The 26043-nt window shown below is 44.2% G+C and overlaps 1 protein-coding gene across 3 annotated transcripts in view; it reads left to right on the forward strand.

Annotated features, from left to right (window-relative positions):
* Positions 1-26043, forward strand: part of ALMS1 (ALMS1 centrosome and basal body associated protein) — a 141654-nt gene that overhangs the window by 91051 nt on the left and 24560 nt on the right. For 2 of the 3 annotated variants that reach the window (XM_069205618.1, XM_069205620.1), the window contains exons 16-17: positions 1441-1624; positions 11854-11935. In XM_069205618.1, coding sequence (XP_069061719.1) covers positions 1441-1624; positions 11854-11935 — 266 coding nt within the window. The remainder of the gene's footprint in view (positions 1-1440; positions 1625-11853; positions 11936-26043) is intronic. The other variant, XM_069205619.1, reaches the window with a different exon arrangement.

A 26043-nucleotide genomic window follows, 5' to 3' on the forward strand; every position in this document is an offset into this window, starting at 1 on the left:
CAGTGCCTTGAAGATTTGTTTTTCAGTTTCCTCTCAACAGTGAGTGGGCAGTGCCTTGGGTTATCGCCCTGTAACTGAGTTGCACTGTCACATTATCCAGTGGTATATTTACGTAGTACTATTGCCAGCGGGATATTATATAATGTTTTATCGATTGTTTTAATATGTATCATTGTCGCCGTGGTGACACGTACTGGTGCAGGTGGTGGTCCAGTGAATGTAGCCCATGGAGACATCAGATAATTCCCTCATCTATAGGAAGATATCACTTTGCTGAAGAGCAGCCTGGGTGGATCAGGACAAGGAAAGAAAGTTTCAGTGATGTACCTGATGCATACTGAACACGAGTCCCATTCTATTACCAATGCCTCCTCTTAAACAAATAACAAAGAAAAAAGAAACTTTTTTTAAATGCCGTCCTGTTTCCATTAAGTTTGATTTATTAAAAAGCAACCACAGACATGGTGATCTGCTGACCCGTGCCTCCCCTGAGATGGCTGTGAATCATAGTGGGTCGTAATTTGCAAATCACCTCATTAATATTCATGAGGTAGGTTGAATTGTGACCCACTCCGATTTGGTATTTTGTGAACCCACCTATCAGTACATAGGTTGGTTCGCAAAATACCTCACTGGTCGCAAATTGGGACCAGTATTTTACGACCATTGCTTTGTACATCTGGCCCTTTGTGCATTAACTTTCAGCCTAAAACCCCAAACTCTTGAGCAGAGTACAGCACGCAGAAGTAGTGCCGCTGTTCGTCTAACTGGACCAGTGTAGAGTTCTACCCTCTAACAACACACGCAAGAACCTTGACAGATTTTTATGGTCATGGCTGTCACGGTCGCTTCACCACATACAGTGGCCATTGCTAGTCCTGATGCTACGAAGCATTTGAATTCCCGGATTGCTAGTTTCTGTTCTTTTTGCTTGAAGAATAGAGATGTGGACAACTCTGAGCCGAAGGACCCAAATGTTGAACACATCCCACAGACTGTAATTAAAACCAGGGTACTTAAAGGGTGGCAAATACATCAAGGCACAGGGAAAAGATATAGTTTGTTGTCCTTAGTATTTTCAGTAGCTGTGTAATTCTTTGCAAAAAGAGTGCAAACACACAGCAAGTAAAAATTATTGATGCGGACATTACCTGCATGTAGGCCACCGAATGTGTCACTGCATGTGATTGACCTGCTGTTCTGTTTAAGTAATCAAGACTGTTTGTAACAAATTATGGTAATCTCTTTGTGAGTTCCTGCAAGGTAAATCTGGTCGTAAATGTACCTTTGTGAATAGGCCCCAATAGGTAACGCGATAGTTATTCATATTACCACCACACTGTCACTGCTGCTTGTATCTCTTTCTTGCATGCTAGTATGTAAGAGTATGTTCATATGTAAAAAAGAGTTCACAGTCAATGTTGTGGTGTTTCCTTGTAGGAGGCTCTGCAGATGCATCGGCCTGAATTCATCTCCAGTTCTCGGGAGCGTATGAAGCGGTTGGAGCTGATCAGAGAAGAACGAAAGCTGCAAAGCATCTTTCAGAAAGAGCGGGACCAGCTGTTTAATCCTCTGGAGGAAAGAAGAGAGTGGCTGAGTACTGCACATCCATGCTTAGAGAAAGGTATTTCCCTAACAATATGATTCAGTGACTGTTTGCACAATGGTCATCTCCTTTTTTCTATGGCGTGAAGGCATGGTAAACTTATAACACCTGAAAAATAAAGTGACTCTGGGCAAATCATGTCACCAACACATGCCTGTAGTTGTAAATATGCGTAATGTGTGATAAACATCTGTGTGGTCCAGTAATCTCCTAACCCATTTAACATCGGATCAAAAACACAACAAAGGCGACTCCATCATTAGCTAGCGGTTTCTCATTACTAATTGGCGTCTAAGTGGATCAAGGATTATGCGGGCCTGTGGGCCTTTTATAAAAGCCTGCAAGACTTTTCTTGATACTTATGAAGTTCAAATATGAGAGTGGTCCTACAGTATTTTGCGTTTTATCGCTGTTGCTTCCTGGGATGGAGGACAGCACCATATTCTCGAGTTGATCTACCAGTAAGGTATTATCTGGCCCTATTCAGGGGTTCAGAATTTGGTACCCATAAAACAGGTATTGTTTTATCTCTCGGAATAAACCTAGCTAGACTCCCCATGTTTGGGGAGCTATTTGAAAGCAGAATATCTCTCTTGTTCTGTATCCCCAAACTAGGCCTGTACATAAAGATAAGGGTCACAATATTGAACTGACTTGTAACTGCAGATTCCGCACCTTTTGAATTCCTCTAGGTGGCAGACTAGAGCTAAACCTTTTCCAGAAAATGCTCTTGCACGCACACAGGTGGTGCCATAAGTCTCCACAGCGACCTCGTTCTGCCTCATGGAGTGATGGCATGGCGCAGAACCAAATATAAAAAGAACAGATGATGGACGGAATGCTGAACAATGCAAACATTCGCCCTCAGTCGCAAAGAGCTGGGTTTAATCCATCATTGTTTTGCTCACCACACCACCCCAGTTTGGACCCAGCCATATGCAAATCAGTCTTGACCGCGTTCCTCATGGGAACAGTCCAGCCCGAACTGCCAAGCCAGGTCCTCAGTGGACCGGAAACAAGCATCCTAGGACCGGTTGCAGGGTATCACCCTTCATCAGCCAGGCTAGCTTGAATCCAGTGGCACAGTGATCACGGAACCCACGTCTGGGCATACCCTTCCCACTTGGGGCGACAAATGCAAAAAGAACAGATTATGGACGGAATGCTGAACAATGCAAACATTCACCCCCAGTAACAAAGATCTGGGTTTAATCCATCGTTTTTTTCTCACCATGCCACCCCAGTTTGGACCCAGCCATATGCAGATCACTCTTGGCCCTGTTCCTTATGGGAACAGTCCAGCTTGAACAGCCAAGCCAGGTCCTCCCTGGACCTAAAGCAAGCATCCTAGGATCAGTTTCAGGGTATCACCCTTCATCAGCTAAGCTAGCTTGAATCCAGTGACGCAATGAGCAGTCCATCATCTGTTGTTTTTTGCATTTGTCGTCCCAAGTGGGAAGGGTATGCCCAGACGTGGGTCCCGTACTTGCTATGCCACCAGATTCAAGCTAGCCTGGCTGATGAAGGGTGATACCCTGAAACCGGTCCTAGGATGCTTGTTTCTGGTTCAGGGAGGACCTGGCCTGGCAGTTCGGGCTGGACTGTTCCCTGAGTGTGTGGTGTTTGCATGAATGTGTATATGCGTGGCTGTATGTGTGTCTAAATGTTGTAGTGAGGACGTGTCTGCATGTAAGTGTGTATGCGTGTGAGTATGCAAGTTTGGATGGATGTGAGTATGCATGCTTGAATGCGTGTATATATGTTGCTGTGAATGTGTGTATGGATGCATGCTTGAATGCGTGTATGAATGTTGCTGTGAATGCGTGTATGGATGTGTGTGCTTGAATGCATGTATGTATGTTGTGAATGTGTGTATAGATGCATGCTTGAATGAATGTATGAATGTTGGTGTGAATGCATGTATGGATGTGTGTGCTTGAATGCATGTATGTAAGTGTACATGAATGGGTGTATGTGTGGTGCGTGTGGGTGTCTGTGTGCATGTATGCAGGGTGGGGGGGCGTTGTGGCTGAAGGGGGTGGGGGTAAGTGGGTGGTGTGGCTGAAGAGGGGAGTGGGGGCCTAGTGCTTGCTTGAGCCGTCTACTGGTGACAGGGAAGAAATTCCCTGTCACCGGTAGCCTTTCCGCCATTGTTTTCGTGGCGGTGCTACCTCCGCGGAAACCATGGTGGAAAGCCAGCTCCTAATACCGCTGGTGGTTTTCTGTGGACTGCCAGGTCGGAGATGATCATCTCCGGCCCAGTAGTTCCGACCGCCACGGTGCTTTGAGGGGAGATGTGGCGGGTTGGCAGAGGTCAACCTGCCACATGCATAGTGTGGCGGTCTGCACCACCAACCTGTTGGTGGTGGGACCGCCACATTTACCCCGCCAGGGTCAAAATAATCCCCATAATGCACAGCACACAGATATGAAAAATATAGTTATAGTAGATTTTTATTCTACTTAAAGCATAGTTGTTAGCCTTATCCAAACATCTGACTAGATGCTCTTAACCTCGGGTAAACATTGGATTAACCCTTGTAGTGATACACGATCACAAGATAGACAAATAAAGCCCATCCTAAGACTGTTAGGTCTTTCCATTTTTTATAAATTAGTCTATCTCTTAATCTGAAGTATAAATCTAATACAATATTCGTATTCAGTCCGATATAACTGGGAGGTGTGTACCAGGATAACATAGTATGCTACTGTGGTGAGAGGGGACAAAAGACCTTCTTCTGTTATTTTTCTGCCCCTGTATATTGACACAAAGAAACTAGAAAAAAGGTATAATGTCAGTACAGTATTAGTATACAGAATTAGTCCGAACAGCTGGTGGCTATAAAAATCCCAGCATATGTCACTAAATAATAAAGACTTACATATGATGAAGGAATCCGCCTCTGACGGGGTTCCTAGAAGTAGATACTCTAAAGTATTTCAAGGGAAAGAAGGACCTGAAACGATTCTTGCCCTGTTGGGCTTGCTTCCTCAAGGGTCCGAATGATGCAGCCTGCTATGCTTTCCTTCTTATGGTTGAGTGTTTGCGGTCTTCCCGGCAAATGCTTGTGACTTCCAAGTTACTTAGTTGCAGTTTTACCATAGTGTGGGACTGCCCAGTGCTGACTGAATCATGGTTTGAGGTTATGGAGGTTGTATCAGAACTCACAGATCGTAAAATGGCTCCTGATCCTAGATCCTGCTTACTGGCGCTGCTGCCATAATCAAAAAAGGCTAAGTATGCATGAAAATTTGTTGACCTGATGCTCATGTTGTCTAAAGCGCCGGATTGCTGTGTCCTTGGTTTGTCAGATATCAGGAGTTATCTCAGAGACCTGCATAAAATGACCACTGCTGAAACAAATGTGCTCACATTGCTCTGTGAGTAAGGTGGGCAGGGTCCCAATTGGTGCCATCTGAGATACTGGTCTCATAAAGCCAAATGGATTACAGGCCACCGAGGGTGGGAGTGGGAAAGGAGGTGGGGGGGAATGATCTCTTGGTTACCACTCATCTCCAGAGAAGATCACGTTGATAGACCCACAGGAAGCATGAGACCAAATAAGATATTTAAGTCCTCTTCAAACAAGGTTGATAGCCTCTTAGTACCTCAGTAAATTATTTGCTAAATACCACTTTCTACCTATTTCTGTTGGTTAACTTGTTCTTATGACTGACTCATCTGTATTATCCATTCCTCAGCGCCTAATATCTAGACTGCTAGAACTATTTTTGCTTTCAAATTGATAATGTAAAGATACATCCCTTTTTCTAGCTGCAATTGTGTATATATGTTGCATTTGTAAAGAATTATATAGCTGAAAATCAATAAAGAAATATTGGACAAAAAAAGTAGAAGTAAAAGTAAAGCCCTGGAAGAGGTACCCAACTACTTCCAGCATCCAGGCCAAGGCTAGCAAGGGGACAACGCAAGGTCGGAAACCGGTAACGACTGGGAAGATAACCAACAATTAGCAATTTCCCCAAATTGCCCGAGCTCACAAAACCACCTTGTGGGAAATCATATGCTGAGCAATGAACTGCACCCTAGGCCAGATCATTATTCAAAAAGCCTGGTATTATTAAGAACGCCTGGTCGCCAGATACCGTATCATAAATTGGCTCTGGGTGACAACAAACTACTCTTAGTCCCTTGTTATAATTCGAAGGGGGTCTTTTGATATTTTAAACAGAGGAACAGTAATCAAGCTCATAAATGCAGTTCAGCCTCAGGCCCACATTTCACCGACAGAACTGAGAGCTGTGAAGTTTATCCCCCATCTGAATTACAGGGACAAAGAGGCAACTCTAAGATGTTGGGCCTCGTCTGTTATTGTGGATCAAATTCTGGTACATCAAGATATCTTTAGCTCATGGGGCATTGAGTTACAAAGACTAAAACCTTCTCGATACCCCAGTCTCTTGTTCCCGGAAAAAGAGAAGGGGGGCTCTGTGTTAAAAGGAGCGGTTGGAGTCGATACCTCCCCAAGCAGACGGGAAAAGCGAACTGTAGTAAAGCACCAAAGTATTCTCCGTCAGGGCATGATCCAACAAGTATTTGTTGGCAGGCCTCTGATCTGCAAACAGACAGAAATGCAATTTCTTAATGACTACTGCAGCAATCGATCCTGATGAAGAACCAAGATGGCAAACATCAGCAGATGACACCATTTATATATGCTCCTGGAACTCCCATGGTCTGAAACATATGGTAACCGACGGAGAGGCGTTGATTTTCCTACAGCAGTTTGATATTATCATGTTCCAGGAAACCTGGTGTATGGAGCCAATTCAAACCTAAGAATACATTGGAACGAATGTTTCTGCCATAAAGCCTCAAAGATTTGGTCACTCCAAAGGGTCCTCACAACGTTCTGTTCAACTAAATTCAACTGTGTCATTAAACAGATTGACCTTGGAGTCGACTGGATGCTGCCAAAGAAGTTAGAATCCCAGGAGCTGCCAATTAATGTATATATTCACCCGAACAAGGATCAAAAAAGTGTCATAAAAATGCTGCAGAGACAGTAAAAGGATGCTATCTTTATTGTGTTTGGCGACTTTAACGTTGATTTGAGTAATGACTGCATAAAACGGGGTTCAAATTAGTACGGAATGTATTTGAAAAAAAGGTTTGAAAATCTCGGCCTGCATCGTCTGACGACCTTTCCAGGGGACGTTTCCTCTGCACCAGTAACTTTTTCAAGTGGCACAAAAAAATCAACCATTGACTTCACGTTAATAAGTGAAACTGCACTGCCATCAGTTTCTGCCTACAATATCCATGTACGCCCAGAGAGCGACCACTTTCCTCAATCGATAAAGATACGGCATGAATGGAAGCGGTTTCCACCTGCATACACTATTATCGCTGCCCGTGCAACTTATAATAGTAAAAAGCTGACATGGCGGTGGCCGGGCATCGAGAAAGTGATAGAAGAAGTGTATCACTGTGCAGAGTCTATGGAAGAGCTCAAGGAAAAACTTAGAAAGCAGGAGCAATCAGAATTGAAACCAGGAGAACAGGTGAAGGCATGGAAGCGTTTATGTCACTCATTATTGAACAAATTTCTGATTAAAAAAAATCTTCCAATTACTGCAATTGAGGCAAACAAAAAGGTTAAGGGTAGCACTGAAGAGCATCCGTGGTATAACAGAACACTGCGTAAATTAAAAAACGTTCTCAAGAGAATAAAAAAAAGTGGGTAAGGATATACGATGGGTTAAGAACTCCGATAAAACTAGGCTTCTTGAACCAAGAGCTCAATATAAGAAAGACTGCTGGATGGAGAAACGTAGATATTATGATGACCTGTGGACTACTCTCCTTATGCCAAACAAACAGAAGAATAATAAAACGTATTGGTAAATGGGCTAGTTCAGGGAAAACAATTGACACTCTAGTGCAGGTTTTGACGATACCGCTTGGGAAGGCCATGTACGAGCAATGTATTGGGCCCCAGACCAACAAGGGAAGGTGGAGGATTCTCTGTCTGCAAGTCCCCATAACTCAAGCCTGTCCAACTTTGGCTTTAATGTAACGCTGAAATAAGATCCCTCCCCGCTTGATCAAGAGCCCGCTCGAAAGGACGTAGACATAGAACTACTGACAGGCCTGATAAAGAAGTTAATACAGGAAGGGGCCGCCGGTCAGAGGAGATACAACATATTGGGTTTATTATCTGGCGCTGCTCTTTAATGATCTCCAGGGCCCAAAGCAGCTGCCAGACTCGTGGAAAGGCATCATCTTTCATCCGGAGAAATAAGTCTGGCAATCCCGCCTCCCCTTTAAATTACAGGCTTATAGTTTTGATTGATGTTGAAGCAAAGCTTTATGCATCCTGTTTGATGCAACAACTATCGGAATGGATTCATGAAAGGCGTCTATTACCACAAAGTCAGACAGGCTTCAGAGCTGGTATGGGGACTTCAACCAATCTGGCAGCACTGGCCCTGTTGGGTATTAAAGCCAGACTAAAGAAATGTTGATTATGTTGGTGTTTTATTGACCTTAGGTCTGCCTTTGACCATGTGCCAAGAACTCGCCTATGGGAAAAATTGAAAGGTTGGGGCCTTCCAAGTAACCTGTTGAATGCAATGATGGAACTATACTTGGGTACTTGGGTGCAAGTTAAAATTGGTGAGGACAGCCAAGTTACCAACAGAATTCAAACTGCAAATGGTCTAAAGCAAGGATTTGTCTTAGCCCCTCTGCTTTTTGATCTATTCCTCACAGACTTGGCCAACGCCCTAGCACCGGTAGATAGTCATCCGCTGGTTTGGGCCTGGGAAGCAATTGCATGGCTACGGTATGCAGATGACATAGTACTACTCAGTCATTTGGACTGCAGCACAGCATCGATGCGCTGACCACTTATATTGTTAAGCAAGGTCTGGAATTGAACTTGAATAAAACCAAGGTAGTCCGGTTGGTTGACTCAAAGTTCAAATCATTTGCGTGGTTCATTCATGGAACTCAGGTGGAGGTTGACCCTTCATACAAATACTTGGGTTTCTTAGTGGATCATCACTTGACCTTTAAACCACAGCTTGCTGCTGCACCAGCCAAGGCTCAATCCTTGACCTACAGATTTAAGTTATTAAAACAGAGACTGACAACTGTCACTTACGGAGCCGAAATAATGCTGGGCAAGGAAACAGCTTTTTACAACTGAATTCAAACGAAGGCCTACAAAAAAGTGTTGCAGATTACAAGCTCAGCTTCACCAGCCCAGGTACGCTGGGCATTTGGACTGAAAAACTATATGCATCAGAGCAAAAGCACTTATATCAAATTCTGTTGGAGACTGCGAGCAGCAGAGCCTAGAACAATCAATAATCTATTTTGGATAGAAATTGAGGAGCAACGGCGTTGTAATGAGAATGCTCATGGGGTCATTACCTAAACAACTCTTTAAAGGAACGAGGCTTGCAAGTCGCATGGGCCATGAGCTTGGGTAAAATAGAGTTTTACCGGATGGCAAACGCTGCCACTCAGTTACTGTTCCTAATTACAGACAAAAACACGCTTTCCACAAGACGACATGCCTGGACTATGTTATCATCATACAAATCTCTACGGGCTCAGAAATATCTAACGGTGCCCTTCACCCACTCTGAAATATCAATTCATGCTATTTCATTTTGGCATGATGGAAACTAAAGACATGGTCCCTTCATGGAGACAGCAGTCAGAGACACAATCATGTCGCCTTTGTGGGTATAAACAAGAGTCAATTGTGATTGTATTTTGTGTGTGCGGAGTGCTGGCAGAACATAGGAGAAAGTACTTGAAATACATTCTAAGGATGCTGGACATCCATTCATGCAGGTAAGCCATTATTAGCTGGTTAAGCAGCTCTTCAATTCCCTTTTCTGGTCGGGGGACCAAATTCTTGGTGCAGACCTTCAAAGAAATTGCGATAATAGCTGAGTAGGCAGATCATAGCTTAGAACTGATCGGCGTGCAGATGCTTTAATAGCTTGTGGGTCTATGTTAACAAGTATTTACTTGGCGAACCTTAGTATAATGGGTGGATGGAGGTAACAAAAGCCGTCTTTTAAGAGTTGAAGGGTTAGTATGCACCATTGGTGAGTTTAAATCCTTTAGTTTAAATAATTTAGATTTGGAAACAAGTTTTATTATTTTACGTTTAGTAACTAGAATGCACTGCCACTTTAGATATGGCTTACTTGGTCATTTTATATTTTTTATCTAATTACCTCATATAGTGAATAATCAAACGTTAAACTCAATTGATTTTTAATATTGGGGAATGTTTTCGTACTGTGTGTACTCAAAGTGTAACTTAAGTGCATGTGTGAATGATTATTTGGTACGATATGTGATTACTTCTCAGATTAGCGTTGGTTTTAATTAACTTGCTAATAAATAAAAAATGTACTTACTTACTGCCTTCTCTCCTCCGCGTTCTATGGAATGGACTTGTAGGTGTTAATAAGGTCCCATTTTAGATTCCTCACACAATCACCCCTAAAGCAGTGAAATGCTTTATGGTAAACTGACGTCCGCATGCAGGATTATTATCTAATGTGTCTCTGCGCCATAACTTCCGGAAGTATGGCAAGGCTACTGTAGAGTCCAATCGTGACACTTTTGGCACTCTAGATTAGTGGCTAGTCTGGGGCCTGGTGAAATTCAAAAGGTGAGGAATCTGTGGTTAGATAGACTATCCCTCAGAAAGAGCATTACCGAAGGTGAGTAACATTTTCTTCCCATCTAGACTAGAGTGATTCGGAAGCAGGATCCTAGGCGGCAGGTGGCTTCCGCAGATGCTTCATTTAAGTTTTTATATCAGTGGTGTGTTAGTGAAGAACAACCCAAGAGAAACATGTAAAGTCATGAATTCTTGACAGATAAAGTAGGGCTCTATGGGTTGCCGAATTTAAATGACAGAGGATGGGGAGGTGGCAGTATTTATGCTCAAACCAAAACAGCAAAATACATAACTCTCTTCCTTTAGGCTGAAATGTTAAGTTGAAGAATACCATGCAGTCGATGCATATGGGAACTGGTTTAATAGAGTAATCTCCAATTTAGCTACAGAGTAATTTCTATATCTAAAGTCCCACTAGAACCTACGTTGACACCACCTTGACGCATCCTGTAATGAGCTTCAGTAACTGTATCTAGTAGAATCCCAGGAACAACATTCCACATGCGTGAGACTCAACACAACACAATAACAACACCATGTTAGATACAGTCAAAGGTCTAAGGGAGACCAGACTTAAGAATTAAAATTTGCCCTTTTGTCAAGACAGATGTGCAAAGTATGTATGTAAGTATTTCTAACAATCTGCAGGCTTCAGAAGCAAGGGGCAGAGGTACAGACGTAGCAGTGTAACACTCTGTTTATTATGGTCCAGCACTGGGAGACATATCTTCATATCCTGTGAACAATACATGATACAATCAACGTCTTAGTTCCAGTCACAGATCTGTGGGCCTGATGGTCCATGGGGTGTAAAGATGTCTCCTTGGGAGTCTTCCTGAAAGCGTGCATGTTCTTGAACAAGACTGGGAAGGCAGGCCCGCAGTCATGGTCCCAGCATTCTTCCTATCCGCCTTCCCGTCCTTTCATTCCGCTCAGGGTCTTTCAATCCAGCCTGCAGTGCAGCTTTCCTAATGATCAGAGGAGAAGAAAGGGCAGGTGTCCTAATGCAGTCTTCTGAGCTTTATCGATATACCTTTGGTTATCTCTGCTTCTCTGTCTTCTTTTCAGTCAGAAGCAGGACCCCAGATTGCCCACCTGCTCCCCACGTTCTACATTTTCCTTCGGTTGGTTCTTTCTGTTGGGCATCCTATATGCTTGTCAGATGGTGCCCCCTCGTAGAAGAGGCCCTCACTTTTCGGTTAGCGTTTCTCATGGCCTCATTGTTAGGCAGGTGTGTCAGCTGTTTCCAGGAACTCTTATCTGCTTGTGAATGGGCAGCTGTCTGCCCACCTGGACCAGCCATGGGAGCTCCTAAGAAGGCTGCCTGCGTTTGAGTGTCGGAGATGCGGTTACACTCTGGGTACCATTGCAACAGTGAAATCCAAGGCCCCTGAATTCAAACAGCCACTAGGCGGGGGAGTGGCGCACTTCATTGAAGTGTCAGGCATTGGCTTTGTTTTTATTGTAGACTGTATGCTGTCTCAAATAACGCACAAATATGTTTCCGTAGTGCCAACCAGCATCTTATCTCAGGAAAGAACAATTTCAGATTTTTACTGATCTCAGTCTGTTTCCTTTTGTTAGATGAACTGATCTTACAAAAACGGAGAACAATTTCAAAGAAAGAGATGGTCGAGAGATCCAGGCGGTAAGAGTCCATATCTTGTGCAGTCTGTAGTTTGATTTCAGCGCACTAGTGGTATTTATTTTGGAACATACTCTTATCCTAATGATTAATGTGAAAATCTGATTAATGCAGACATGTCAGCAGTTTTTGTTTTTTTCTCCTTTTTGTGACCCCCTGTTCTCATTGTTATGATTTACACAAGGGTGTTGGGGTACTCTTTTAAACCCCACCTTTGCCTGCTGTTCATTCAGCCTTGGTGGTGGACCGTTCATGCATATCGGGAAAGAGTATTATTTTACCAGAGGCATTTACCAGTGTTGGCATTTTTCTTGTGCCATTAGCGTTGTGCACACAAGGGATGCATGATAGTGCAGTTTTATGAGGGGTGGGTGTGGTGTGAAAGCACAGCCTAGGGTGGTTACCTGGCATGCCATCCTTATTTTGCACCGGCTGTTGGCAACCTACCTACCAAGCCTCGCTCACACGGAGTTTGGTACTTACCGAGTCTTTTATTTAGTACTCATAAGGCAAACCCTTCCTTGCCTAGCTTTTGGTGTTGAACTGCAGTGGTGTTTGTGTGTTACAAATGGTAGAATGCTGAACTTGGCAAACATTGAGAGGAGATGTTTCATGAAGTCATACTTGTAGTACAATGAATCTGTTTTGCCAGCATTGAATCTTTCATAAATTCACATGCGTGATTCATTCCCTGTCATCAGACTGAAAATCCTTGGTAATGAATGTTAGCAGGTACCATTGCACCCAATAACATTGGAAACAACATAGATTCCACACAACAGGTCAACTTCATCGTGTGACCCCCAACTTCAGCCAAAAAGGTACCAGAGCCCTCAGCCCTTCCCCTCACAGAGGCTTCCAGCTTCCAGATTTTCTAGCTCTTAACAGTGTAGGTCAAGGAGGGGAGAGCCTGATCAAATGGGAAGAAGGCAGGTCGCATGTGAATCTATGAAAGATACAAGCGCTAGAGAGCACAAGTTACTCACCCTTTTTTCTACAGCATTGGATCTTCATAAAGTCACATACCTGACTCACGATTAGCAAAGCATTACTAACAACAGTGGAAATTGATAATGAGGCTCGCCTTAAGAACATACGTTCCACTCATCTCCATGTTGCTTCTTTCCGGTATTGAAGGTTGATGCACTAATGGTTCAAGAAAGTATGCGTCAATCTCCATGTCTCTACTTTACAGATTTCCATGAGTGAGACGCCTGCAAACAGGCCACAGTAGCTGCCATACTCCTTGTTGAGTGGGATCTAACAGTTCCAGAAAGTGGTCCGATCATAGACATGTAGTCCAGAGTTGTAAATAAGACTTTTCATCTGACGGGTGTCTGTTTTGTTGTTGGTTTCATATTGATCTTTTGCAGATAAATTTAATGATTAGAGGATTAAGATCTCTCTCCATCGCTCTGGCAAGGTTTGGAAACACTGGTAAAGAGAGCTTTTGACTTAAAAGAAATGCAAGGGCACCTTAGGAATGAATCTTGGATTTGAAGCTACAGGCACATTGTCCTTTAAGGATCATAATTAAGGTTGCTTGCAAGACAGCCTGTAATTCCCCAACTCTTCTAGCTAGTGTTTGGGTTAGCAATTAAGGAGTTAATTTACTAAGAAGTCAAACAAATCAGGAAGACAACTCGCTGCTCTGGTTTGCATGACAGGGAGCAAGCAGAAATGCGCCATATCTGCTAGGATATGGCGCATATCTGCTCGCTCCCTGCACTGGTGCACTGTGTACCCCATAGAGCCAAAGCAGGCATCCTTGCGACATGGTGCAAGGGTGCCTGTGTTTACAGGCAGGTCTGTTTTTGTGCAGGAAGGCATACCTTCAGCACAGAAGTAATCCTTAGGTGCATTTTCCTCATTCTATGTGTGCTGCTGAATGCAGCACACGTGGAAAGAGGAAATGACAAAGAGAAATAAAGATATGCTTCCTTGTTACACTTCATTTGGGAAGAAGTACCGTTTTGAGAGAATCCTAAATTTACTGACCTTAGTAAATCTGGGATTGTGTCAGAATCTACAGGTGAATGCATTGGAATGCCCGTGCTCCACCTGTGGAACGACATCTCATTGCAGAATAACGCAAAGCATTGATTTGCCCTGCCTTGTGTTACTCTCGTTTTACTAAATCACGCATATCTGTGACTTTGCGTGACTTAGTAAATCCCACTTAAGGGATTGCATTGCCAAGCGTGACACAAGGGCAACGCAAGCCTTTAGTAAATCTGCCCCTAAGTATCCTTCCAAGAAAGATGCTTTATTGTAGACCTATGAATTGGTTCAACAATGAATGTATTAGCGCTCCCAAAACAGTAATGAGCTTCAGTGAAGGCGAGAGTCTTGCCTTTAGATGGAAGAATCTGAATAAAACCTCAAGGCATTTGGCCTCGTTTACATTTTCTGCATCACCAGGTTTTTTTGAGTTGATGGGATCTTCGAGCGATGGCTTTGGTGGTGCCTACAGCGCCAGCTTCAGATGTGAGTGAGGATGCTCGGTGCCCTTGGTTCGGATAGAGCACAATGACTGGTGAGACTTTACGCCCTTCCATGGAGCCTTCATCGCCGCTGAAGCCTTCTCTTGGTGCCGGATGGGGCCTGAAGGCAGCAGAAGCCCTCTAGGTGGCAGTCTTGTGTGCCCGTTCTCGGGGCTCGATGGCCTACTTGTACGGGAGCAGTGTTCTGTCACCCCGGCTTTGTGGGTGGGTGTGGATGTTGGAGCTAAGTGGCATATTTACAGCCCTAGGTGTGGTTTTCATTCAAGGGCTGCTGGTCTTTAGTGTCAGCTTGACATCCTCCTCTTCCTCATGCTTCAGCACGCTGAAGGAGACTGTCTCTGGACTGGCTGTTGCCTGGGCTGCTGGAATACCAGATAGGCTGGTCTCTTTGCCTTCTTCGGTGCCAAAGCTATCTTGTTCTCTGAAGATGTCTGGAGTTTCAGAGAAATCTGTGGTGCATCTGGCCCCTTTGGTACCTTAGGTTCTTCTTTGAACAGGGCCAGGCAAAGCTCACAGGAGGCATTGTCATGATCAGGAGAAAGTCACAAGTTGCAAATGCCGTGATGATCCAACCACGTGTATTTAGAGTTGCGCGGGTGAGGGGTAATGTTGGAAGGATGTCCGTTCATCAGTTATCCCCTCACGGGTTTTTGCTATCGACGGATGATGGAGGACCGAGGCATCGAGTGCTGGTCCCTGGTCCTCTGATGGTGTTTGCTGAAGTAATGTACTAGAGAGTCATTGAAGTCCAGCTTTGTTTTCTGATGCATTGTTTTTGGAATCCAACTGTGTAGGCCCCAAAAACATCACGAAAGCACCACAAACTGTGAACTCCCTCATTGTACATCCAAACCCAATGGCAGGGAAAAAACAGTCTAAAATAGAGTCAGTGCCCATGCCCATTGCCCACTTAGGGAGGAGCCGCATCACAAAGACTGGTTTAAAAAAACAACGTGCAAGGCTGCAGCCCCAACATTAGATGGCAAGATTATGCAGAGCATGTGAATCTACAACACTAAACACAATAAGAAAATGCTTACATCCTAAATTAAGTCCAGAATTTATAAAGTGCGCAAATCACCCCTGAGGGTCTCAAGGCGTTGATCAGGCATGGGGTGATTAAGTGATCTGGCCACAATCACAGAATGTTGAGCCGACGCCGAGACTCGTCAGCAGCTCAGGTCATTACTCCACATCCTCGACATTTTCTGTTCTGGCCACAATCGCAGGATGTTGAGCTGACGCCAAGACTCGTCAGCAGCTCACGTCATTACACCACATCCTCGACATTTTCTGTTCTGCACTGAACATTGGGTTCCCTGTGTTTGCCTTCCATCTTGCATGCTGCATTGCTACTCAGCATATCATGAACAGGGAAGCAGAATTGGGTTGTAACGACTTTGAATCTATAAAGCTGCTGGCAGTTTTGCAAGGTTGTGGACTCCTCAAGAGTACCTTTAATACTGTTTGTTGTGACTGACCCATCTTGGCAAGCATGTAGATGTGGATATACTGGTGTTACAGGAAATAGAAATACAGGAAACATGGGTGTTCTTAGACTTAAAAGTTGATGACTATCGCCCACTTTTATAACGAAAAAAGACCTTGAAGGTGAGCAGGCTCTGTTCACAGAGGTAAATTTAAATGTGTAAATTTACTTGTGCAAACTTAGTACTGCACCTAGTAGCAACTTTACACCTTTTTGCTATTCACCATTTCTGAATGCAAATGTACTACTATGTGTAGACTTAACTTGTTTCCACTCCTATTAATTGTTTTTTACTGTAAAATAAAATTCTAAATGAATTATATTATTAATAAATTAGACTTAGAAGAAAATAAAGGTTACAGCACAGCAACTAATCAAATTAAATGTTTAATAAATAATTAAATGAAATATGGTAATTCAACTTTGACTTACTATTATTTTTTTTAAAAACCTGTTTTCACTTTCATTTCTATATTTACTATTTAGTGCATTTTATTAAAATGTATTTGGCAGTTAATTTTATTTTGTTTTAAAGTTTAAAAGTTATAATTATTTTTAGAGAGAAATTTACACAATATTAATGTATTGAATTAAATAATAATTTTAAATTGAATATAACTTTTAACACTTAAAATGTCGTTCTCTCTCTCTGTTACACTGTGACTGTTGTGACTGCGTGGCTATAGATAGGTTAGAGTATCCATAGGAAGAGTCTTTTTTTGTTTTGCTAATAACTTTGTTGCCGTTTGACAAATCTTCACAAAACGTTACAAAAACAAAGTTCATTCACCTTAGCTCTTTCCTGAAAGGTTTTGGGGCGATTTGAAAAGCGGGGGATGAGAAAAAGGATGGGTCCCAAAATGTTTAGTTCCCTTTGGAATGTTCGGAAAGTGATATAGAAAAAAAAGACTCAAAAGAATGTGGCAGAAAGTTAGAACTTTACCCAGAAAGCATGCTTTTCGTTGTTTAGTGTATGTCTGTTCTGCCGTTTTTGACAAAGTTGCATTTATTATATAGTGATATCTGGACAGCTGGTCATACAGGACTCCCATGGGATTCCCGCAGTAGTGCAAGTTAAAAAAATAACACCTGGTTGATTGAGATACCTTTTTTCCTATACTTAATTTCTGTCTTGCAGGATAGAATGACAGAGCGATCTGATTGGCTGAATGCAACATGAAGAAAAATTTAGTGGCTGCCATTACAAGACACAAATGTCCTGAATTTTTTATTTATTTTTAAAACATAAGGGTGTAGGGTAGGGACATCCTGAACCCCTGCTACTCATGGAGGGGTCCCAGGGCCACAAAGTAAAACAAGCATTTGCAATGCAGTGGGTCTCGCATGTGCGAGTTAGAGCTATTAGCATTGTAAATTCCTAACTGGACTTTTTTTGCCACATAAAATTGAAAATGAAAAGTAAAACATTTGACATAAGCGAGCTAATTCAAAGCGCCACGGCCGCTATGAGCGTGACCACAAAGGAGACACAAAAGGAAAATTGTTCACTCGCAGCCAAACATATTGGCAAACGTGCAATTATCCATGGAACTGGGTTGATGGCCAAGGCGGTAACAAAATTGCCCCAAGGAGGGACAAACGTAAAACATTTGCCAATGATGATAAAGGATTTTTGAAAGGCAAGCCCTTGAACAAGTGATAGTGATGGGCGTGGTTAAAAGCCCACAGATAGATTACAACACATCAGAGCACTTGTGCGATCGACCTAAAAAAGAGAAAAAACTTTTGTGCCTCGAGTCCTGCAGAACTTGTGCAGAACCAGGTTGGCTGCCCACAGGGATTTGGGCTCAGGGCCATTAGCTAACCCAATGCTGTGCACTGCCTTTGGTTGTGTGCGGCTGCAGGGGTTGGCACCCCTCAGGAAGATGACCTCAGGTTCTGGCCACAGGACTTGCCCTACAGCCAACCCCATGCCACACACGGCCTTCAGTCAGTCAAGTGCAGCATTGGGTTGGGTGCATGGCCTGGCTGTGATCAATGATGTCATCGATGAGTGATGTCCTTAATGCAGCTATTTTAGCATGTCATAAGTGATTCACTATATGAGGTCATAAGCAGTGCATGTAGGTGGCATAAGTTACAGTTAGCTCAGTAAAGTATAGCTTGCAAATGTGAGTATTTTTTTTATTTTTAAATACAACTTGTATATTATTACAATACCTAAATATGTCACTCTAACCTGTATTTCTAAAATGAATTATATCGGGAATGGCTGTAGATAAATATGCTTTGCATACTCCCACCACCTACTGTTGGGCCTAGACGTTTGTAATTTTTTTCTTCAAAGTCCTTCGTGTTGCAAAAACATGTTTTGACTCCATGCAAAACACACCAGCACATTGGCTCCGTTTCAGATTGTTTTCTTCCACCATGGGATTGGACTTCTGGGAACGCTGCTCTGGGAGCGAATTGTTCCACACTGATTTTCTCAGTACCAACTATTCACACTTTGAACTTGGCAACGACAACAACATTACTGCACGGCTAACAGATTCTGCCCCCATTCCGATAAGGGGGGTGGGGGAATCCTAGCCAGCTGTTTTTGCCGCCGTTGAGAATGTGCAGTTTTTTCTGTTGTAGTTCCCACAAAAACCTTTGCTAGGAGATGTGTACTGGCTTGAGCGGCACATGGGGCTCCTGTACGCCTTCCTGCTGTTGGCCCTTTTGCCCCGAGGTCTGAGGAAGATCAAGTGCCACCTGGCCCACATCATCTTAGTGGCTCTCGATTGGGCCAGGAGAGTTGGTATTCATGGCCTCTGGGCATGAGCGTGCTGTACCCCATCAGGTAGCCACTCTGAGTGGACCTTCTTTCGCTGCAAAAGGACAGTGTTCTTCCATGGAAATGCATAGGTGATGTAGTATTTTGGAAGAGGTGGCAATTTTTTTGTTTCATTGTGTGTAAAATGCTGATCTACCCTCTCCCACCGTATTCTGTTAAGCTGTTTTTTCTGTGTTGCCTGACCTGATAGTTGTAAGTACCATAAGTTCCCACCAAACACAAGGCAAGCCCCCTACACCAGGGCTAGTAAATTAAATGCTACTAGTGTGTCTGTAGCACTTATTGTGCCACCCACTTAAGTATTCCCTTAAAACATGTCCCAGGCCTGCCTTTGCAGCCTGTTGGCAGTTTTACACTACCAATTCGACTTGGCAAATTAACCCCCTTGCAAAGCCTTCAACTCTCTTTTTTCTTATATGTATGTTGCCTGTAAAGTAGGCCCAATACAGCCCAGAGGGCAGGTTGTGTTGTAATTAAAAGGTTGGACATGTATTTTAAGTTTCATATATCCTGGTAGTGAAAAACTCACAAATGTGTTTTCACTACTGTGAGGCCTACCTTTCATAGGATAACATTTGGTTTCCTTATTACAATAAATAACTTATAACCTTAGATTTGGATCAGGTAGGAAAGTCATGTTTGGTGTCTCAGGAATTTTAATTTAATATCCATTTTAATGGTATAGTCATATTTTTAAGTCACAATTCTGAATATGGTACTTTTACAAAGTTGGCATTTTCTTGTCCTAACCTTTTGGTGCCTGCAGCTTGTTCCTTGGTCACATGACTAGGTGTAGTTATTCCGCCCAGACAGCCACACAGTAGAGGTAGCACAGTAGCCTATTGTGCCTGCAGACAGATATGGACCAAAGCAGGGGGGCAGGAAATTCCAGACAATTCCGTGGGGTGGAGGAGCATCGAGAGGTTTCTCCCACTTCAAAATAGGGCCCTCAGAACCAGTCTTCAAATTGCCTCTGGACCTGTGGAAGACTCAGAAGTATGACTGCCCTGCTGCTCTGCTTCAAGAAGGTCTGTCCTGCTGCTCTGCTGCAGGAAGGACTGCTCTTCTGTCTGAGGACTTGGGACTGGACATGCACCCTGATCCCAGAACCACCAGAGTTAGTCCCAGGGATAATTGACTGGCCTATTCTGAGCTACAGGGACACAATGAGCTCCAGCACCCATAAACTCTGCACCTGGACTCTGCCTGCCGTAAGTCCTGACCCTCCACATGGTGCCCCAACCGTGGACCCTTGGAAGTAGGATTAAAGGTACTGGGGCCTGATTGGAACCAACAGAATGTGATGCAGGAGCATGCATCACAGCTCTGCATCAGAACCAATGCAGCTCAATGCACCTCAACACAGGACCTTGCATCACAGCTTCTCTGTGGAACCGACGCTGCGCAACACAGCTTGACGCAGGTCCTCACATCAATCCTTGGAAACGACGCTGCGTGAAACAACGTCTTGTCTCAAGGACATAAAGTACCATTTTCAACAGGCCTAACCTGGTCCCTGTATTCGGCCAGCACTCCATCAGTCAGGGTGAGCATGTTGCTTTGTCTCCATCTGGTGCTACCAAATAACTACGAGTGGCTCTTGGTGTTTTTAGGCACTATTTGTACCACAGTCTTTAAAATTGCATATATCTGGCTGTACTGTCAGACAATGTATTACATTACACTCTAGATTTATATATTGGTTTGGGATTTTTCTTGTGTTACTGTTTACCTGCTGCATAAATACTTTATGCATTGCCTCTAACATAAGTCTGACTGCTTTTGTTTCAAGCTTCCAGGGGATAAGCCCAGGTTAATTTAGTGACTTTTTGTGGTTCACCCTCACAAGGACTGTGGATGTTGCCTGAGGAGGGGTTCACTCCCCTCAACCAACAATTCAATTTCTTACAGTAGGCCACTCGTAAAAAAAGCAAATGCTGCAGTCTGTGCTAATTATCATCCTACTTCTTTGCTTTAAAGTTAATTAAAGCAGGAGTAAATAGTCAGTATTGATACTTCTTAGAAACTAACATTCTGTTACATTTAAGGCATGGGGACCTTTGCTCCAGTCATAGCACTGAGTGACTGCTCCTTGCCATGTTGGACAATACTAGAACTAGCTATGATGCTGGGGGGAGGGGGAGTTGAGGACGGGGCAGCAGCTTTTTTTGCTTTTCATCCTCTCAGCTGCATTTGACAATGTCCCTTATTCTGAGCTGCTGGAAAAGGTCGTTAACAGCAAAGTATGGGGCCGTGCCCTGTGTTTGCTTGATTTATTCTGGCAAAACAGAGAAGAAGCCATAGCTCTCATCTTTCAATACTCTTCTTTCTGTTCTTTTCCTTGCAGTATGCCTCAGAGGTCTTTGCCATGTCCTAAACTGTTTAATATCTATATGTGACCCCTAGATAATTTCATCAGAAGTTTTGGTTTGGATTTTTTTTTTGCCAGACAATTATGTGAGTATCACCAGGAGAGGGGCTTTGGCTCCGCCTACATGTTGAGAGTCAGGAGTACATGTTTTGCAGAAATTATGCGCTTCCACAAAAACGCTCTTGCCCTCCACACAGCTGTAATCATTTTACTTATTTATCCAGCTGCCTGAGCTTGAATTTTCAGGTGCATACGTATGATACTGCAATACTAGTAAGGTCTTAGATAATTAAAAAATGTACGGTGTTTTTCTCTGGCAGCAGTACAGATAGGAAGAGGACAGTCATTAACCTACCTGTATTTTTAGGTCTGGCTTGCCAGTGCACCTGTGACCTGACCTCTTAACCTACACCAATATTATTGTAGATTTATTTGCTTCCCAACAAATATCCATTCCTATAATATTTTCTTGTAATGCTTCACATTACTGTGCAACATTCCTTTAAAGCCAGACCTATTGACATTGCCAATGCTTCTTAGCTTTCTTTTCTCAGAGGTGTTGCCACTTCGTGCCAGGCCATCTCATCGAACCTCGCAGTCTGCTCCATAAATATCATATTCAATTCATTTAAATTCAGAATATTATCTTAAAAGACTAAGGGCCTGATTTAGAGTTTGGCAGATGGTTTTACTCTGTCACAAATGTGACGGATATACTGTCCGTCGTATTACGATCCCATTATATCCTATGGAAATCATAATACGGCGGACGGGATATCCGGAGTAAGTTGTCTGCCAGACTCTAAATCAGGTCCTTAATCATTTCCCCTGGTATTCTAAAAAACCTGCTGAAGATAAAAGCACAATATGAAGACAAGAAAAGAAATAAATACAGACAAAGGCCCTTGCCTACCTGGCCCAACTCAAAGCACTCTGCACAGCTGCCGATCAGTCGCCAACTCATCCAAGGAAATCTTCTACAGAAGTACTGTAAACGAGTGACCAGCAGAAACAAAGCTCACTTCATGGCTGTTAAGCACTGCATCAACCCACTCTTAGGTTGTGTAGCCCATCAATACCTTTTCTCCCGCACTTCTTGCTCTCATATGTGATGGACTTTCTCCATCCTTCCATTAACCACCAGACTGATGCCTCAATTCCTGTCCTCAACATTATCAATGTCTCCCTCACCCAAGGAAGCGTTAAGTAGTGCTTCAGAGGACAGATCATCCCACTGCTGAAAAGTACTGCGTCCAGACTCAGAAAATCAGTCCAGCAACTGTCCCATGTCCCACTTCCCCTTCATCCGAAAGACCATTGAGAAAGCTGCGTCTACCCAATTACAAAAACACTCACCACAAACAGTTGCTTACATGTTTTCCAATCAAGCTTCAAAACATGCAACAGCACAGAGGCAGCCATCATATACGTGCTTGGTGAACCTCGGCAAAAATGGTATTCATCTCCTCCTCAACCTATCAGCCTCCTATAATACCATCAAACAACAGGCACTGATCAACACCCTGTATAGATGCTTAGATTTTGCTGACATAGTCCTTTATTTCCTACAATAACTAGATTGTCCAGATGGGATTGTCAAACTTTCAGTCCCCTTCCCATGTGGTTGTCCGCGAGAATCCATCCTCCACCAACTATCTTCAATCTGAACATGGAAGCCTTGGTGACTTGACTCACTAGCAACAAAATCTGGTCAGGGATGACATTCAGCACTAGGATCCTGCCCCAAGCTCATTCAGGACTGGCAGTCGAGCAAAAGCCTAAACCTCAGCATAACTAAGACAGAATTCTGGCTCCTCTGCTTCAGTACAAGTTACCTTTGATTGAAACTTGACCAGCAGATATGCACCTCGACTTCCTCTATCCCCTTTTGACCCCTAACAATAAATATCTGGGTTCTTTTTCAATACAAACCTCTCCTTCAAAGAATACATCACCAAGCAAGCACAATAGAATGGGAACAGCTCTCCTCCCTGAAAAAGATCTACAAATCTTCCAACCCTCCTACCATTCAGAGCGGTAATGCAAGCGCCAGACCTCCCCAGCCAAAATTACAGGAACTCCATACTCATCCCGATTGAACTCCACTGTTGCACCCTTAAAGGCATCCTACATGCAGCCACTCGCCTTATCAAAGGCCTGAGGAAATGTGATCACATGACCCGCACAGAAAAGAAAGTTCATTTGCTATCCCTCTATGCCTGCTTTGTAGACCAGTTACATCATCTACAACCCCCTCAAAAATAACACTGCTGCATAAGTCTCCCAAAAATTAGCCATCCTAAGTCAGACAGTGCAACACTAGTAACTGGGTTATCCCCAGAGAAACAAGGAAATGCTAGAAGATAAAAAATAGTAGTCAGACCTTCTCAGTCTAAGCACCCAGGATCTATAACACCATCCCCATCGAAACCATAAAATGCACCACTCTTGAGAAATAAATTTAAGAGATATCTCTTTCTTCTCTCCAATTAGGTGACCACCAGTTTGTCTCTCTTTCAATGTCCCTTAACCTACCAGAGTTCTGCTATTCTATTCAGCACTCTGCTGCTTCCCAGCTAGTTTCACGCTTAAAACAAACATACACCCCTGTAGGAGGCTGGACTGGCTTGTAGTGAGTACCAAGGGGTACTTGCACCTTGCACCAGGCCCAGTTATCCCTTATTAGTGTATAGGGTGTCTAGCAGCTTAGGCTGATAGATAATGGTAGCTTAGCAGAGCAGCTTAGGCTGAACTAGGAGACGTGTGAAGCTACTACAGTACCACTTAGTGTCATATGCACAATATCATAAGAAAACACAATACACAGTTATACTAAAAATAAAGGTACTTTTTTTTATGACAATATGCCAAAGTATCTTAGAGTGTACCCTCAGTGAGAGGATAGGAAATATACACAAGATATATATACACAATAGCAAAAATATGCAGTATAGTCTTAGAAAACAGTGCAAACAATGTATAGTTACAATAGGATGCAATGGGGAAACATAGGGATAGGGGCAACACAAACCATATACTCCAGAAGTGGAATGCGAACCACGAATGGACCCCAAACCTATGTGACCTTGTAGAGGGTCGCTGGGACTATTAGAAAATAGTGAGAGTTAGCAAAATAACCCTCCCCAAGACCCTGAAAAGTGAGTGCAAAGTGCACTAAAGTTCCCCTAAGGACAAAAGAGTCGTGTTAGAGGAATAATGCAGGAAAGACACAAACCAGCAATGCAACAACTGTGGATTTCCAATCTAGGGTACCTGTGGAACAAGGGGACCAAGTCCAAAAGTCACAAGCAAGTCGGAGATGGGCAGATGCCCAGGAAATGCCAGCTGCGGGTGCAAAGAAGCTTCGACTGGACAGAAGAAGCTGAGGTTTCTGCAGGAACGAAAAGGGCTAGAGACTTCCCCTTTGGTGGACGGATCCCTCTCGCCTTGGAGAGTCGTGCAGAAGTGTTTTCCCGCCGGAAGGACGCCAACAAGCCTTGCTACACGCAAATCGTGCGTTTGGCGTTTTTGGACGCTGCTGGGGCCCAGGAGGGACCAGGAGGTCGCAAATTGGACCTGCAGAGAGAGGGGACGTCGAGCAAGACAAAGAGCCCTCACTGAAGCAGGTAGCACCCGGAGAAGTGCCAGTAACAGGCACTACGAGGATGCGTGAAACGGTGCTCGCCGAAGTTGCACAAAGGAGTCCCACGTCGCCGGAGACCAACTTAGAAAGTCGTGCAATGCAGGTTAGAGTGCCGTGGACCCAGGCTTGGCTGTGCACGAAGGATTTCCGCCGGAAGTGCACAGGGGCCGGAGTAGCTGCAAAGTCGCGGTTCCCAGCAATGCAGCCCAGCGAGGTGAGGCAAGGACTTACCTCCACCAAACTTGGGCTGAAGAGTCACTGGACTGTGGGGGTCACTTGGACAGCGTCGCTGGATTCGAGGGACCTCGCTCGTCGTGCTGAGAGGAGACCCAAGGGACCGGTAATGCAGCTTTTTGGTGCCTGCGGTTGCAGGGGGAAGATTCCGTCGACCCACGGGAGATTTCTTCGGAGCTTCTGGTGCAGAGAGGAGGCAGACTACCCCCACAGCATGCACAAGCAGGAAAACAGTCGAGAAGGCGGCAGGATCAGCGTTACAGAGTTGCAGTAGTCGTCTTTGCTACTATGTTGCAGGTTTGCAGGCTTCCAGCGCGGTCAGCGGTCGATTCCTTATCAGAAGGTGAAGAGGGAGATGCAGAGGAACTCGGCTGAGCTCATGCATTCGTTATCTAAAGTTTCCCCAGAGACAGAGACCCTAAATAGCCAGAAAAGAGGGTTTGGCTACCTAGGAGAGAGGAAAGGCTACTAACACCTGAAGGAGCCTATCAGCAGGAGTCTCTGACGTCACCTGGTGGCACTGGCCACTCAGAGCAGTCCAGTGTGCTAGCAGCACCTCTGTTTCCAAGATGGCAGAGGTCTGGAGCACACTGGAGGAGCTCTGGACACCTCCCAGGGGAGGTGCAGGTCAGGGGAGTGGTCACTCCCCTTTCCTTTGTCCAGTTTCGCGCCAGAGCAGGGGCTACGGGGTCCCTGAACCGGTGTAGACTGGCTTATGCAGAATTGGGCACATCTGTGCCCAACAAAGCATTTCCAGAGGCTGGGGGAGGCTACTCCTCCCCTGCCTTCACACCATTTTCCAAAGGGAGAGGGTGTCACACCCTCTCTCAGAGGAAGTTCTTTGTTCTGCCATCCTGGGCCAGGCCTGGCTGGACCCCAGGAGGGCAGCTGCCTGTCTGAGGGGTTGGCAGCAGCAGCAGCTGCAGTGAAACCCCAGGAAGGGCAGTCTGGCAGTACCAGGGTCTGTGCTACAGACCACTGGGATCATGGAATTGTACCAACAATGCCAGGATGGCATAGAGGGGGCAATTCCATGATCATAGACATGTTACATGGCCATATTCGGAGTT

Source organism: Pleurodeles waltl, chromosome 1_2 (genome assembly GCF_031143425.1).
Source record: "Pleurodeles waltl isolate 20211129_DDA chromosome 1_2, aPleWal1.hap1.20221129, whole genome shotgun sequence".
NCBI lineage: Eukaryota > Metazoa > Chordata > Amphibia > Caudata > Salamandridae > Pleurodeles > Pleurodeles waltl.